General features: G+C 45.9%; 1 protein-coding gene across 2 annotated transcripts in view; it reads right to left on the reverse strand.

The window, feature by feature from the left end:
• LOC124552635 (angiotensin-converting enzyme-like) overlaps positions 1-16,506 on the reverse strand; it is a 291,412-nt gene that overhangs the window by 104,823 nt on the left and 170,083 nt on the right. For both annotated transcript variants that reach the window (XM_047126963.1, XM_047126962.1), the window contains exon 2: positions 9,642-9,864. In XM_047126963.1, coding sequence (XP_046982919.1) covers positions 9,642-9,863 — 222 coding nt within the window. In that variant the 5' untranslated portion in view covers position 9,864. The remainder of the gene's footprint in view (positions 1-9,641; positions 9,865-16,506) is intronic.

The following is a 16,506-nucleotide window of genomic DNA, read 5'->3' on the forward strand; positions in this document are numbered from 1 at the left end:
TGACGCCTTTTTCGTCCCAAAACAGAATCAGCATGACCTTCCCTGCTGATGGTTCTGTTCGAAACTTCTTTGGTTTTGGTGATGAGGAATGGCGCCATTCCTTGCTCGCTCTCTTCGTTTCCGGTTAGTGGAAGTGAACCCAGGCTTCATCCCCAGTAACGATTCTTGCAAGGAAGCCACCTTCTCGTTCAAAGCGCCGAATAAATTCTTCACAACCATCAACACGTCGTTCTCATTTCAGTAATCAGCTGCCGTGGCAACCATCTTCCAGACTCTTTGTGAAACTGGAGCACATCATGCACAATGTGGTGTGCCGACCCATGACTAATCTGTAAACATGCTGCAATGTCATTCAGTGTCACTCGGCGGTTTTCCTTCTCTATGGCTTCAACTGCTGCCATGTTCTGTGGAGTCACAACTCGTTGTGCCTGACCTGGACGAGGAGCATCTTCCAGTGATGTCACACCATTTGCCAACTTCCTTCTCCATTCGTAGACTTGCTGCTGTGACAAACATGCATCACCATACTGAACCTTCATTCACACCTTCACTACGCAAAAACCGAATAACAGAGCGCTGTTCTTCCCTGGTGCAAGTCGCAAGTGAGGCGGCCATCTTTATACTGATACTACGACGGTATGTGTGCATCTGCACTATGCTGCCTCCTACAGGCCATCCTGCAAGCGGTTTGTAGTACGCTTACCAACTTACAGGATAACGGCGCGAAATTTCGATTTGTTATTACAAACTTAAAGATTTCATTTGACTCACCCTCGTATTGTAAATGCGAAGGTAATTCTTTCTCCGACATTTTCACGACCAACCCGCTGAACTGATTCGGCACGCAGTTCGCATATTTCTGGAGCAATGTGCCACCATATGTCTACTTACACGTCAATCAATTCCCGTAAATTACGGAGCGGTGGTGTGTGGGTGCGGAGCTGCCGCCCGGTAGCGTCCGAGATGTGTTCCATCGCTTTCATATCAGGTGAGTTTGGTGGTCAAGACATCAATGTGAGCTTGTTATCATGCTGCTCAAACGACTGTAGCACGGTTCTGGCCTTGTGACACGGAGAATTACCCTGCTGGAAGCTGCCAGCACCGTCGGAAAGACATCAAGCATTAATGTATGCAGGTGGTCCATACTAATGTTCATTGTCCACAGATGTCATGATGCCTTCGACTACTACCACCGGTCCCACGCAAGCTTAGGTGAACGTCCCTCAGAGCATAATACTGGCCCCACCAGTGCATGTTTCAAACAGACACTCGCCTGGATGACGGCCTGGTGTAATATGATACATCTGACCAGCTGACTCCTTTCCACTTATCACTGGTCCCATTTCAATTAACCCCTGCCCACTACAATCGGAATTTACGGAGTCACTGGGCCAGCATGGGAATAAGTAGGGGTTGTCTGCTGCGGAGTTTCGTGTTCGACATATTGCTCCAACACTCCCGCCTGCGCCAGCACGGTACTCTGTCGTCAGATATGCAACAGGTGGTACAGCCTGCCTATTTTTGCAGGGCGAGCAAGCGTGTGACCCGACGCTACTAGTCTACTAGTGCTTCACCGTCTTACAACCACACTCAAAAAAATGGCTCTGAGCACTATGGGACTTAACTTCTAAGGTCATCAGTCCCCTAGAACTTAGAACTACTTAAACCTAACTAACCTAAGAACATCACACACATCCATGCCCGAGACAGGATTCGAACCTGCGACCGTAGCGGTCACGCGGTTCCAGACTGAAGCGCCTAGAACCGCACGAAAGTGGGACACGAACAGCCGACCAGCTTCGTCGTTTCCGAGATGTTCGTTGACAGGCATGGGGCCATAACAATTAGCCCTTTGTCAAATATGCTTGTGTCAATGGATTTCCCGATTTGCGGTCGGTATCGTCACTAGAATGCTTCCCAGTCGTCCCTGTTCCTCTTGTACAGGATGTAACAGATATAAGAGCAGATATTTCCATATGCGGTATCATAATATGTACACACATCAGTATCTTTGTTGTTTTTTCTCTGTGTCGAACAGTATTCCTATAAGCACATCACAAACTTTATGACATGTTTTCTGCACGGCCTAACTGCACCACTAAGTGGACTATGCCTGTCAGTATGGACTAACCGCTTTGTGTCCATGTGTCCACATTTCAATACCTGACCTGCAGCCTAGGGTAAAATAAGTATTAATGGCTTACTCTTGCCACATGTATTTGGAGCTACTAACCAATCTAAAACATACCACTCCTAATAGCTATAATGATGAATCAATCATGGAAATTAAACTATGATACATGAAGCTTAATGTCAAGTACACTGAAGAGCCAAAGAAACTGGTGCACCTGACTAATATCGTGTAGGCCCCCGCGAGCACACAGACGTGTCGCAACACAACGTGTCATGAGCTCGACAAACGTCTGAAGTAGTGCCAGACGGAATGGACACCATGAATACTGTCGGGCTGCCCATATATCTGTAAGAGTACGAGGGGCTGGAGAACTTTCCTGAGCAGCACGTTGCAAGGCATCTCAGATATGCTCAGTAACGTTCATGTCTGTGGAGTTTGGTGGCCAGCGAAAGTGTTTAAACTCTGAATATGTTCCTGGAGCCACTGTGTACCAATTCTGGACATGTGGGGTGTCTCATTATCCTGCTGATATTGCCCAAGTCCGTCGGAATGCACAATGGACATCGATACAATGCAGGTGATCAGACATGATGTTTACGTATGTGTCACATCTCAGAGTCGTATCTAGACGTCAGGGGTCTCATAAAACTCCCCACACCATTACAGAGCCTCCACCAGTTCGAACAATCCCCTGCTGACATGCAAGGTCCACTTATTTATGAGGTTGTCTCCATACCCGTACACGTCCGTCCGCTCGATGCAATTTGAAACGAGACTCGTCCGACCTGGCAGTGTGTTTCCAGACATCAACAGTCCAATATCGATGTTGACGGGCCTATGCGAGGCCTAAAGCTTTGTGTCGTGCAGTCATCAAGGATACACGAGTGGGCCTTCAGCTCCGAAAGCCCATATCGATTATGTTTCGTTGAATGGTTCGCATGCTGACAGTTATTGTTGGCCCACCATTGAAATCTGCAGCAATTTGCGGAAGGATTGCACTTTAGTCTCGTTGAACGATTATCTTCAGTCGTCGTTGATCCCGTTCTTGCAGGATCTCCTTCAGGCCGCAGTCATGTCGGAGATTTGATGTTTTACTGGACTGCTGATATTCACGGTACACTTGTGAAAGGGTCGTATGGGAAAATCCTCACTTCATCGCTACCTCTGGTGTGCTGTGTCCCGTCACTCGTGCGCCGACTATAACACCACGTTCGAACTCCTTAAATCTTCATAACCTGCCATTGTAGCAGCATTAACCGATCTTACAACTGCGCCAGACACTTATTGTCTTATATAGGCGTTGCCGACCGCAGCGCCGTATCCCGTCCGTCTACATATCTCTGTATCTGAATATGTATGCCTATACCAGTTTCTGTGCCGCTTCATTGTAAATACACTATGTGATCAAAAGTATCCTGACTCTTGGCTGAAAATGCCTTACAAGTTCATGGCGCCCTCCATCGCTAGTGCTGGAATTCAGTATGGTGTTGGTCCACCCTTAGCCTTGAAGACAGCTTCTACTCTCGCAGGCATACGTTCAGTGAGGTGCTGGAAGGTTTGTTGGGGAATTGGCAGCCCATTCTTCACGGACTGCTGCACTGAGGAGAGGTATCGATGTCGGTCGGTGAGGCGAAGTCGGCGTTCCAAAACATCCCAAAGGTGTTCCATAGGATTCAGATCAGGACTCTGTGCAGGCCAGTTCATTACAGGAATGTTATTGTTGCGTAACCCCTCCGCCACAGGCCGTGCATAAACAGGTGCTCGATCGTGCTGAAAGATGCAATCGCCATCCCCTTATTGATCTTCAACAGTGGGAACTAAGAAGGTGCTTAAAACATCAATGTAGGCCTGTGCTGTGATAGGCCATGCAAAACAACCAGAGGTGTGAGCCTCTCCATGAAAAACACGTCCACACCACAACACCATCGCTTCCGGACTTTACTGTTGGCACCACACACACTGGCAGATAACGTTCACTGGGCATTCGCCATACCCACACCCTACCCTCAGATCGCCACACTGTGTACCGTGATTCGTCACTCCACACAACGTTTTTCCACTGTTCAATCGTCCAATGTTTACGCTCCTTACGCCAAGAGAGGCGTCGTTTGGCATTTACCAGCGTGATGTGCGGCTTATGAGCAACCACTCGTCCATGAAGTCCAAGTTTTCTCACCTCCCACCTAACTATTACAATACTTGCAGTGGATCCTAACGCAGTTTGGAATTCCTGTGTGATGGTCTGGATAGATGTCTGCTTATTACACATTACGACCATCTTCAAGTGTCGATGGTCTCTGTCAGTCAACAGACGAGGTCGGCCTGTACGTGTCCCTTCACGGTTCCACATCACTATCACATCGGAAACAGTGGACCTAGAGATATTTAGGAATGTGGAAATCCTGCGTACAGACGTATGAGACAATGACACCCCATCACCTGACCACGTTCGAAGTCTGTGAGTTCCACAGGGCGCCCCATTCTGCACTCTCACGATGTCTAATGACTACTGAGGTCGCTGATTTGGAGTACCTGGCAGTGAGCGGCCGCACAATGCACCTAATATGAAAAACGTATGTTTTTGGGAGTGTTCGGATACTTTTGATGGTGGTGGTGGTTTTCGGGGAAGGAGACCAGACAGCGAGGTCATCGGTCTCATCGGATTAGGGAAGGATGGGGAAGGAAGTCGGCCGTGCCCTTTCAGAGGAACCATCCCGGTATTTGCCTAGAGTGATTTAGGGAAATCACGGAAACCTAAATCAGGATGGCCGGACGCGGGATTGAACCGTCGTCCTCCCGAATGCGAGTCCAGTGTCTAACCACTGCGCCACCTCGCTCGGTACTTTTGATGACATAGTGTATCTGCCGGAGAATGAAGAATGTATATTGGGCACCATGACTGTCGAAAACCACAATTGGGGAATGGTGCTTCAAGCTCCGAGCTGATCGCGATTCGACACAAGACGCCGCTCCATCTGGAAGGCCAGGGCGGTTGATGCGATTCGACATCAACTTCGGCATCTTGCAACGCAGTATCCGGTTGGAGTAAGGCTATCGTAAGTTGCGCAGCCGGCTGTTGAATGCTGAACAAGAAGTACCTGACGCGTTTCAGTGTCGGCGGCAACAAGTTCCTTCAGCGCGTTGTGGCAGGCTACGAGCGTTCCTACCGCCACGGGGAACCAGGGTTGAAGCGCCAACGTTACGGTGGCGTCATCCATCGTCCCCCCGTCCCAAGAAGTTAATGAGTCAGCCACCTGCTGGAAAGGTGATGCTTCACATGTTCTTTGGTTACAGGAGCCCACCTGCTACCGAATTCAATGAAGCCGGGGAGCTGTACTGCGCAAGCTGGAGAGATTGCGGTGTGCAGTTAAGGCGAAACGTCCGAGAAAACTGGGACAAACGGCGCTGCTGATTCTTGAGAACGCTCGTCCCCATATCGCAAACGTAACACAGAAGTTACGGAACTCAAGTGGGATAGGAACTCATGTGGGAGACACTCGAGGACTCGCCCTAGAGTCACGATCTTTTACCATGCGATTATCGCGCCTTCGATCGCTTAAAAATGGCCTAGAAGTGTCGGCAATTCCTGTCTGACGAGGATATGCACCAGGTACAAGGGAATTTACGCAGTAGGACGCTGTATTTTACCAAATGAGTATCTTCAACTGTAGGCGTCGATGGGATGATTTCCTCAATGCTGACGGTGATTTTTTTCTGACTGCCAAACCGATTCTGGATTGTACCACCCTTGAACGGAAACGTTTTGATCACTCCTTGTAAAATGGTAGAAAAGCCATCTCGAATAAAGGTTCTCTAAATTTGCCCAACAGGATTTTGCCAAAAACTACGTCCCTTTTTTTCTAAGGATTCCCATTTAAGTTCCACGTGCATTTCTGTTGTATATATATTTTTATGGGCTATTCTAATCAATTAAAATACTAGCAGCTCGTTTCTGAATCCACTGGATGTCCGTTGTCAACTTGGCTTCATGCAGACCCCAACCGTTGGAACAGTACTCTAGAACTGGTCGCACTAGTATCTTGTATGCGATTCCCTTAACAAATGAACTGCACTTCTCATAATCGTTCCAACAGATCCTAATATTCTATTCCCTCATCTTAGTACTGAGTTTACGTGATGGTTCACTTTCGTAATGCATCTTAGTATTAGCCCTAAATACTTAATAATGTGATACCCCCAAAGTGTTCTCCATTAATCTTGTGACCAATCGGGTTGCTTCTCTTAGTCATACGCATTTTCTTACATTTGTCCACTTTCAACACACAACGTGGTAAATTTTTTTAAGTCTCTCTGAAGTGCCGTACAATCTTTGACGACGGTAGTTTACTGTACACAATAGCGTCATCGAGCGGACAACCACACAGTGCTGCTGATCCCATCTGACGAGTCGTTCAGGTACACAGAGGCTATAAATGATTTACTGAAAAGTCGATATTTTCCAAAGTATTACGTTTACAAGTATGACTGATGCACAAATACAACCGCAAGCTAAGCAAGTTAGCACTTTTCACTCTACAAATGTTGCATGAGAGCCCCAAGCGGTAGTCAAGTTCTTGTGCAGCAGCATCCTATCAATGCTCATCCCAGTAGCACTGACGGGTTCTCTGAGCTGTCCGGGGTTCTCGCCAGAGGGGATACGCAAACACGGTCCTTAATGTGTCCTCAAACGAAAAAGTCGTCAGGTGTTGGGTCAAGATACCTGTAGGTCATGGGAATGCATCATCATCATCTTCTGGCCGGCCGCGGTGGTCTAGCGGTTCAGGCGCTCAGTCCGGAACCGCACGACTGCTACGGTCGCAGGTTCGAATCCTGCCTCGGGCATGGATGTGTGTGATGTCCTTAGGGTAGTTAGGTCTAAGTAGTTCTAAGTTCTAGGGGACTGATGACCACAGATGTTAAGTTCCATAGTGCTCAGAGCCATCATCATCATCTTCGCCATTACGCCCAATCCAGCGATCTGGAAATTCTTCGTTTAGGTAGCGACGAACATCGATGCTCCGATGAGGGGTGGCCCGTCTTGTTGGAAGATGATATTCTCGGAATCAGCTGTCAGTTGTGGAAACAACCACAACTGCAACACAACAAGGTAAGAGGTGCCCGTCATTGTCTTATCACAGAAGAAAAATGGTCCATGCAGTTTCTTGTATGACACTGCACAGGAAACCTTCGGGGAATCTCGTCCATGCGCCAAAATTTCATGAGGATTTTCAGTCCCCGCAGTCTCACATTGTGGCATTTAAGTTTTTCAGATTGATGGATGTTTGCTTCGTCACTGAATATCAGCTTGGAAGCTAAATGTTCCGCATGTGCTTCACGCAATGCATTGCGTTGTGAGATGCCCGCCATTGTGTTTTAGTTGTTGCACCAGCTGCAGACGGTACGGTTCGAACTGTAACCGCTGTCGCAAAATCTTTTTATTGCGTACGAAAATTTCCCTTACCCTCATCAAGGTTGCATCCGGCACACTTGGTCAACCGGTACTTTTCTGTTTACAGAGATAACCTAAATTTTCGATACCAATGCACAATGCTCTGACTGCATGGCGGTTCTTTTCCGTAATTCCTTCTGACGCACTCTACACTGTTGTAAAAGATAAACGTCTCGCATATTCCAGCACACATACTCTTTTCTCGCTTAGTCGCCATTTTGTCAAGGCACAGCACCCGTAAATCTAACTGGTGGCCAGAATACACAATCGGTGAGCTTATGCTTCCATTCATGCATAAATAACATTTGTACACCCACTACTTCGTAAAATACGATACTCTGAAACGAATGAATCATTTATAGTAACCCTGCATATAGAGAACATTAGAGTCCTACTACATTTCGTTGGGGCACATTCGATGTCGTTTTCGTTTCTATAGAGCTTTTGCCGTCCAGAATAACGTACTAGGCTTTGTTAGTCAAACATTCACTGGGTCATTCACATGTTTGCAAAGTACTCCGTATGATCGTGTCCTGGTTAATACCCTACATTGTGCTCACAGTGGAAGGCCTGTAAGAAATTTAGGAACACAGAACGCACCTGCTCACCTGTTCTCTTGTTTCCAGTATGTGGTGTATGGATAAAGCAAACTGTGTTCTAAACAACTGGTTTCTTCTGAATGCTTGCCCATTCTCTGAGAGCAGCTTGTTCGCCTCGAGGTATGTCATAATATATTTGTGCTCAAATATGCTCCAGGTCAGGATCCTGCAACAGACGGGCGTCGCCGATATTGTTCTGTAATTCTGTGCATCCGATCTTTCTTGTGACAGTAGAGACCTGCGCTCTTTTCGAGTCACGCGTGACTATTCACCGCACTAGACAGAGTAATTTCGTAGCATCTGCGAGAGCTATTCGGAAAGTAAGATCCGCGAAATGGAAACCACAGTCAAAATTAATTTTTTTTATTTGCAACAAATAGTTACACTTTCCAGCTGCTTCTCTACATGCTTATATGGATATGGTGTCTTTCATTCGGATATGTCCGAAAGAACAAACACCATATCCATATAAGCATAAAGTTCTGGCAATACCGAACTCTTACGGGACTTGGTAAGAATGTCTTCCACGAGTAATGAGTGAGTTGGGGTGGAAGACTACGAATGTAGTGTGTGGACATACAAGGTGAGAATGTGGGTCTCGCGGGAGGCGTGCGCGAGATAGTCCCTGCAGTCGCGTTGTCCTCTGCGCCCTCAGTGGCTCAGATGGATAGAGCGTCTGCCATGTAATTAGGAGATCCCGGGGTCGAGTCCCGGTCGGCGCACGCATTTTCACCTGTCCCCGTTGATATCAACGCCCGTCAGCAGCTGAAGGTATTAATATATAATTCTAATTTCGCTTCTCTACATCGTCGGCACTTCCACTTAGACATTTGTCGTAGCGTTGTACCAACTTCCCAATACCCTCGACATCGAAGGCAGCCGCCTGTGCCTTCCGCCAGTTTTTTACGCTGGTCTATTTCGTTGTCTGTGCGAAAATGTTGTCTTCATAGCAAGTGGTTCATGTAAGGAGATGTGAACATCAGAGGGATTCAAGTCCGGGCTTTATTGTAGGTGATCAAACACTTCCCATCATAAACGGTGTAGGGGCGCCCTCATTGCCCATGAAGTGTGTGGACGAGAACTGTCATGAAGGAGGACGTGCATGACAGGTACGTTGAGTGTGGTCGTATGAAATCAGGCGAAACCTCTCAGTGGGCACCCATACTTGGCGGGAGACACTGTTGTTCTAGACGTCTTTACACGCTCGCTGTGTGCTCGGAACTGAAAAGAGCGACGTGACGTGATCGACGAGCATACTAGAGACACTGCCCAACACATATGCGCTGTGGTTTTCATTTCGCGACCCATCATACTTTACTTACTGAACAGTCTTCTACAACTATTGACCGTGACAGAAAATAAGGAACAATATCCAGTGTTTGCAGCAGTGTGTCCCTCAATGAACAGATTCATATTTGACATTGTGAAGCAGTACGTGGAGGAGTGGTGAGACACTCACCTTGTACTGTAGCGTCTCGTCGGTGATATTGGAGGCGTAGCCCCACTCGGCGAGCGTCTCGACGTTGGCGCGCCGGCCGTACTCCTTGTCTAGCAGCTCGAGGTACTGGCGCGCCTCCTGCTCCGGGTCCACGACGCGCACCTCCTGCTCAGGGTCCAGGGCGGAGAGCGCCGTCGCCGACAGCAACACGGCCACCACACACAGCCACCACGCCGCGAGCATCCTGCAACCGGACACGCATACCACACTAGTACAGGAGGCTTAAAAAAGTGTGTGTGGGGGGGGGGGGGAGGGAGGGAGGGAGGGGGAGGGAGAGAGAGAGAGAGATGGAGAGTGTTGATGACAGGCGGGGGGTCAAGAGGGACAGACATGAGGTGAGTGAGGGAGGGAGAAAGAGGAATGAGAGAAAGAGGAAGAGAGAGGATGGTGACAGAGAGCAGGAGAGTATGAGAAGGGGAGAGAGGCAGATAGAAGGGGAGGGGAGAGAGGGAGAAGGAGCGAGCGACGAAGAGTGGAGGAGGAGAGTTAGAAGTAGAGAGATGGTGAGTGAAAGAGAGAGAGGGGAGGAAGAAAGAAAGAAAGAGAGTCGGGAGAAGGAAAGAGAGAGAGTGGGGAGAGGAGAGAAAAGGGGAAAAGGAAAGGGAGGTGATAAGAAGGAAAGAAAGAGGGGGAGAAGTAAAGAGAGAGGGGGTGCGTGAGATGGGAGGATAGTGGTGAGATAGAGGGAAGAGAGAGGAAAAGAGGAGTCAGGTAGTAGTGAAGAATAAGAATAGAAGGTGAATGGTGAGAAAGCGACAGAGGGGCGAGAGAGGAGTCGGAACGAGAGTTGCAGAGAGGGAAGAGATTAGGAGAAGGAGGGGAGAGAAAATGAGAAAGAAAGAAAGAGAGAGAGAGAGAGAGAAAGAAGATTAGGGTCCCGACGACAGCTTGGTCATCGAAGACGGATCGTGTCAAGGATGGGGAAGGAAATCGGCCGTGCCCTTTCAAAAAAACCCTCCCAACATAGGCTGGAACGACTTAGGGAAATCATGGAAAACCTGTCTGGATGGCCACATGTGTCTACCCGAATGCGAGTCCAGAGAGGGAGAGGGACAGGGACAGGGACATCGGGCAACATAACGTGTGGAAAATACGGTAACAGCAGCTCGCGTTTGTGCACAAATACCCCGTGTGAATTAAAATCCATGTCTAAACAAAAGATAAGATCGAAGTTTTCAGATGCAGTCAGTAGATGGAGGTAGCTGTACCGTTGCGCTTCAAAATACTGTTTTTTTTTTTGTTGTTTTTTTTTTTTTTTTTTTTTTTTTTTTTTTGCCAAATACTCCCACAGTCAATATTCGACCTGTACAAGTTTGGTATACAACACTAACCAAGCTATCTCCACTAGACCGACAAACATTTAGTAAAAAACATGATCCGAGTCACCAACCACAAGAACTAAACGGCATACTGGAAAAATGGCATGATAACGATCTACACGAAGAAAACACGAAAGAGACGTCATCTACCTAACGTTTGACGTCACATTTCGAAGACTAGTGTTGTTCACTATGTTTCTCCATTCGATGAGATGACGAAAGTGTCGTCCACGTTTCGCAGCCACCACTGTGAGCATAACTGAGCAGAACTTAGCGCAATTAGCTCAAAACCTTGCATACAGCTGCTACTTAGACATGGGGGTCCCATCGGCATTTAGTCCGTTCGTAACATTTACTATGCCAGGTGAAATAAGTTGACGACAAACATAGCAGCACCAGGTCACAGATATCAGGTAGCTTTCTGTCTTGAAGGATGGTAATCCGATTCTATTACTATGCCGATGAAGAGAGACTTCGTCAAAATTGAGCATTAAATCAGTGCTGTAAGGACTGCTTCCGCACACCTTGGGTAACGTGGGTTCAGTCCCCTACGAACGATTGTGTGTGTGCCACGCGGCTGCACCCCATTATATCCGTACGCATACGACGTTTTGTTCTTTTGCGAGAGCATTTACTGCACACACAACTGACTCGAAAATTCTGGATTCACTGAGAGCCGACAGTTTGCAGGTTGTGACAGGCAGAAGTGCCTGGCGGGTGAACTCGTCGCGTATTCAGCTGGCGATATCTCGGGTGACTGGAGACGAAACAAATTGCCACCCGGCGCTTACTGAGCGTGGTGGCCACAATATGAACGTAATTACTAGCTCTCCACGTCGAAGAGGTTGTTCTTTTATATTCTGTTTAAAACAGTAGTATCGTTACAGGTTAATCATAATGTAACTGTAGCGTTCTTCGTACTTTTTCTCGGTTCTTATTTCATGATGTTCCTATTGAGTACGGAAGTAATAATCGTTGACGTACGGGATCCGTATTATTTCAGTCAGTTTATACGCAGGTATACATACAATGGCATCGACGGATAAATGACTGTGATTAACGTGTAAGGGACCTTCAGTTGTTTACGTTGAAAGAAAACGTACCTGACTAATAGAAGTTTTACGGAGTGATTTGCTTTTGGTATCACGAGCTTCCAGATCTCTTATGCAGCTGACATAACCAGTCAATTTGCAACGCTCGACCAACATGATGAAATGAGGGGCAATGATAATTTTTTTTGTAAATGTTAGTGTAATTTGATTAAAAGCCGGAAAACCGATTCTATGGACTAGTTAACTAATTAAGGCAACTTGCAGAGAAAAACAAGAATTATCGTGGCAGTAAGTGATCAGGCAAGAATATGAATATTTATGAACACAATTTGCGGTTATTTTATATACTGTATTAAGACTGATGCCAATTTTTCTTGTTAACCCCAATTATATACCAACCAGCTTGGAGCTCGCTCCTTCGCTCGCGTAGGCTGTACATGATCTGCGCTGATTTTTTTTTTCTTTAATCGAATTTGTATGCTGTTACGCCCATAGCTCATGTGTAAGGCAGCCACTCGGCGTTTATATTTAAAATCTCCATATCCGGCCGAAGAGCGCACAAAAGTAAAATGCTGAAAGAAGTACTAATTCGATGAAGTTTCCAATCAGAAAACAAACAAAACAATCAACATTATCTTGTGCAGCCCAAAGAAACTACTCTCTATAACAGAGACGATCCGTTTCTTTTTCTATGGAACTCTAACAAAGCCAATGTGTCAAGGTGAATGTAAATTAACTTTCTTTGGTTATTTCACAAATTTCAACACCTTCTAAACATCTCATGCTAATTAAGGCCATTGAAATATAGTCTTTCCCGAATGTACTTCTGACCAAAAAGTGACAATGCTTTCATAATGAAGTACATTCATAGAACTTTTCATCCCATATTTCACTCCCTTATGAGCTGACTTTCCAAAACTGTTCGAAGACGTCTAGTTTTTTCCTAAGAAATCAAAGCTTTTTTCCTAACTCAAATACCAGTTTTCATAAATGTAGCTTCAAAATGATGTAATATTTCTTTAATAATTTTTATTTTCAAAAAAACCTTTCCCTCACAATTTCACTCTCTTAGAGATTGAATTTCCAAAAATGCTTGTTCCAAAAATGCTGAAACACTAATTTCTTTATTTCTGACAGAGAAACCAATAACAGTTTTCGTAGGTTTAGCTTCAAAATTGCCTTAATAGCGAAGTATCTTCAGGAAAACCATTTATCTTTTATTTCACCCCTTTAGGGGTGGGATTTCAAACAAACCCTTCTTAAACGATGCCTGCAGAATAAGATAAAAACCCTCTCCAAATTTCAAGTTTCTGTCCTTGGCAGTTTCGGCTGGGCGATGATGAATCAGTGAGTTAGGCAGTCAGTCGGGACACTGCATTTTACATATATATCATTATTCACTAAGTGCTCTTCATAATCTGAGACGGGGCATACTACGATGAAAATGGTCTCGATTCCTTGTAGTGGTGTCATTCTTCCTAAGAGGGAATAAAGTAATGTTGCGAGCTTAATGTGAGACTACCGACGAGAACTGTGACGTGGGGAGGTTTCGATAGGGCCGGGAATCGTGCACGGATAGCCAAAGTGGTTTCAGTGACCACTCGCGATAAACAGGCAATCTGGTTTTGGGTCATTGTCCAGCCCAAATTTTCGTATGTCACATTTGGGTAATACACACAAACACATTGCTGACGATATCATGAAATTCGCATACAAAGAATAATTTGGATAAACAATTTGCTACTGAAGCTTTTCAGGTGGAGACAGCAACGCAGAAGCTCAGAACAAGAGTACGTGCAGCTTATCGGCGTATTTCGGAGTCTGGAAAGGCCAAATGATGGGAGCATCACGCTCACAGATCTATATAGTGCAGTGGCTGCAGAACATGTGGTGACGAGGTGGGCTCAGTGGCAACATGAATAGGCAGCAGTCATTCCATCATTCCACAACAACAGTACCACGATGAGATCAAACGATTCTTTGTCTGCCTCACACCCACAGCCAGGTGACAACAGCTGGAATCTTGGCAGACGTTACAGAGTATCACCATGAACCATCAGAAATGAATTATTGGAAACAAGGGTGAGTAATGAATATGCCATCGACGTTTATTGCTGACACCATATCACACAGCACAGCGCACAGTGTAAGTCAATTGGGACACTGAGTAGTGTATGGCGATAAAGTCTCTGTTCTGTGTGTGGCGGTGATATAGACGCCAGCGTGTCCGTAGGTGGCCTGGTAGAAGACCACAGGAAGCAGCGAGTCTCGAGATCTGTACCTCTCCGACTCGTGGAATTGTGGTCTGTGTGGAGCTACTGGATACGACGACAGGACTGATGTGGTAATCGTTGAAGGGAGGCTGAATGTCCGCCAGTGTGCGGCAAGAGTGGTAAGCCCTGTTGCCATACTCTTGATGACCAGCGTAGGCAATGGCATATTCCAGAAGGATAACGCAAGACCACACACGACAGCTCACACCACAGATACCTTAAGGAAAATACGGATCCCTGACTGCCCTTCGCAGTATCTTGATTTGCCACCCACAGAGAAGAAGCGACGGGAAGAGGTACATTTCATTCCAGCCTGCAATCTTCATGAACGGACAAAGCAGATGTTTACGACGTGGCAAGCAATCCCTCTAGATGACATGATGGAGTCAGTCTATTTCCATGTCACAACGAATGCGAGTGTGTATTCTTGCCTGGGTTACCACATATCGTACTGATATCGATGATGGACGTCAATTCCTAATGCAATGGAAGTTTAACGTGACGAACATAGGACTGGTGGGTATAATGTTTTCCTTTTTGCCACCAGCGCTACGTGTACCTGCAATATATAAAAATGCAGTAAATGAAGCAGGCAAAAAGGAATACAAACGTCTCAAAAATGATATCGACAGGAAGTGCAAAATAGCTAAGCAGGGATGGCTAGAGGACAAATGTAAGGATGTAGAGGCTTATCTCACTAGGGGTAAGATAGATGCTGCCTACAGGAAAATTAAAGAGACCTTTGGAGAAAAGAGAACCACTTGTATGAACATCGAGAGCTCAGATGGAAACCCAGTTCTAAGCAAAGAAGGGAAAGCAGAAAGGTGGAAGGAGTATATAGAGGGCCTATACAAGGGCGATGTAGTTGAGGACAATATTATGGAAATGGAAGAGGATGTAGATGAAGATGAAATGGGAGATATGATACTGCGTGAAGAGTTTGACAGAGCACTGAAAGACCTGAGTCGAAACAAGGCCTTGGGAGTAGACAACATTCCATTAGAACTACTGACAGCCTTGGGAGAGCCAGTCCTGACAACATTCTACCATCTGGTCAGCAAGATATATGAGACAGGCGAAATACCCTCAGACTTCAAGACGAATATAATAATTCCAATCCCAAAGAAGGCAGGTGTTCACAGATGCGAAAATTACCGAACTATCAGTTTAATAAGACACGGCTGCAAAATACTAACGCGAATTCTTTACAGAAACTAGTAGAAGCCAACCTTGGAGAAGATCAGTTTGGATTCCGTAGAAATATTGGAACACGTGAGGCAATACTGACCCTACGACTTACCTTAGAAGCTAGATCAAGAAAAGGCAAACCTACGTTTCTAGCATTTGTAGACTTAGAGAAAGCTTTTGACAATGTTGATTGGAATACTCTCTTTTAAATTCTGAAGGTGGCAGGGGTAAATACAGGGAGCAAAAGGCTATTTACAATTTGTACAGAAACCAGATGGCAGTTATAAGAGTTGAGGGACACGAAAGGAAAGCAGTGATTGGGAAGGGAGTGAGACAGGATTGTAGCCTCTCCCCGATGTTATTCAATCTGTATATTGAGCAAGCAGTGAAAGAAACAAAAGAAAAATTTGGAGTAGGTATTAAAATCCATGGAGAAGAAATAAAAACTTTGAGGTTTCCGATGACATTGTAATTATGTCAGAGACAGCAAAGGACCTGGAAGGGCAGCTGAGAACGGAATGGACCGCGTCTTGAAAGGAGGGTATAAGATGAACATCAACAAATGCAAAACGAGGATAATGGAATGTAGTCGAATTAAGTCAGGTGACGCTGAGGGAATTAGATTAGGAAATGAGACGCTTAAAGTAGTAAATGAGTTTAGCTATTTGGGGAGCAAAATAACTGATGATGTTCGAAGTAGAGAGGATATAAAATGTAGACAGGCAATGGCAAGGAAAGCGTTTCTGAAGAATAGAAATTTGTTGACATCGAGTATAGATGTAAGTGTCGGGAAGTCATTTCTGAAAGTATTTGTATGGAGTGTAGCCATGTATGGAAGTGAAACGTGGACGATAAATAGTTTTGACAAGAAGAGAATAGAAGAAACTTACTGGCAGATTAAAACTGTGTGCCCGACCGAGACTCGAACTCGGGACCTTTGCCTTTCGCGGGCAAGTAAGTTTCATATCAGCGCACACTCCGCTGCAGAGTGAAA

Source organism: Schistocerca americana, chromosome 10 (genome assembly GCF_021461395.2).
Source record: "Schistocerca americana isolate TAMUIC-IGC-003095 chromosome 10, iqSchAmer2.1, whole genome shotgun sequence".
In the NCBI taxonomy this organism is placed as follows: domain Eukaryota; kingdom Metazoa; phylum Arthropoda; class Insecta; order Orthoptera; family Acrididae; genus Schistocerca; species Schistocerca americana.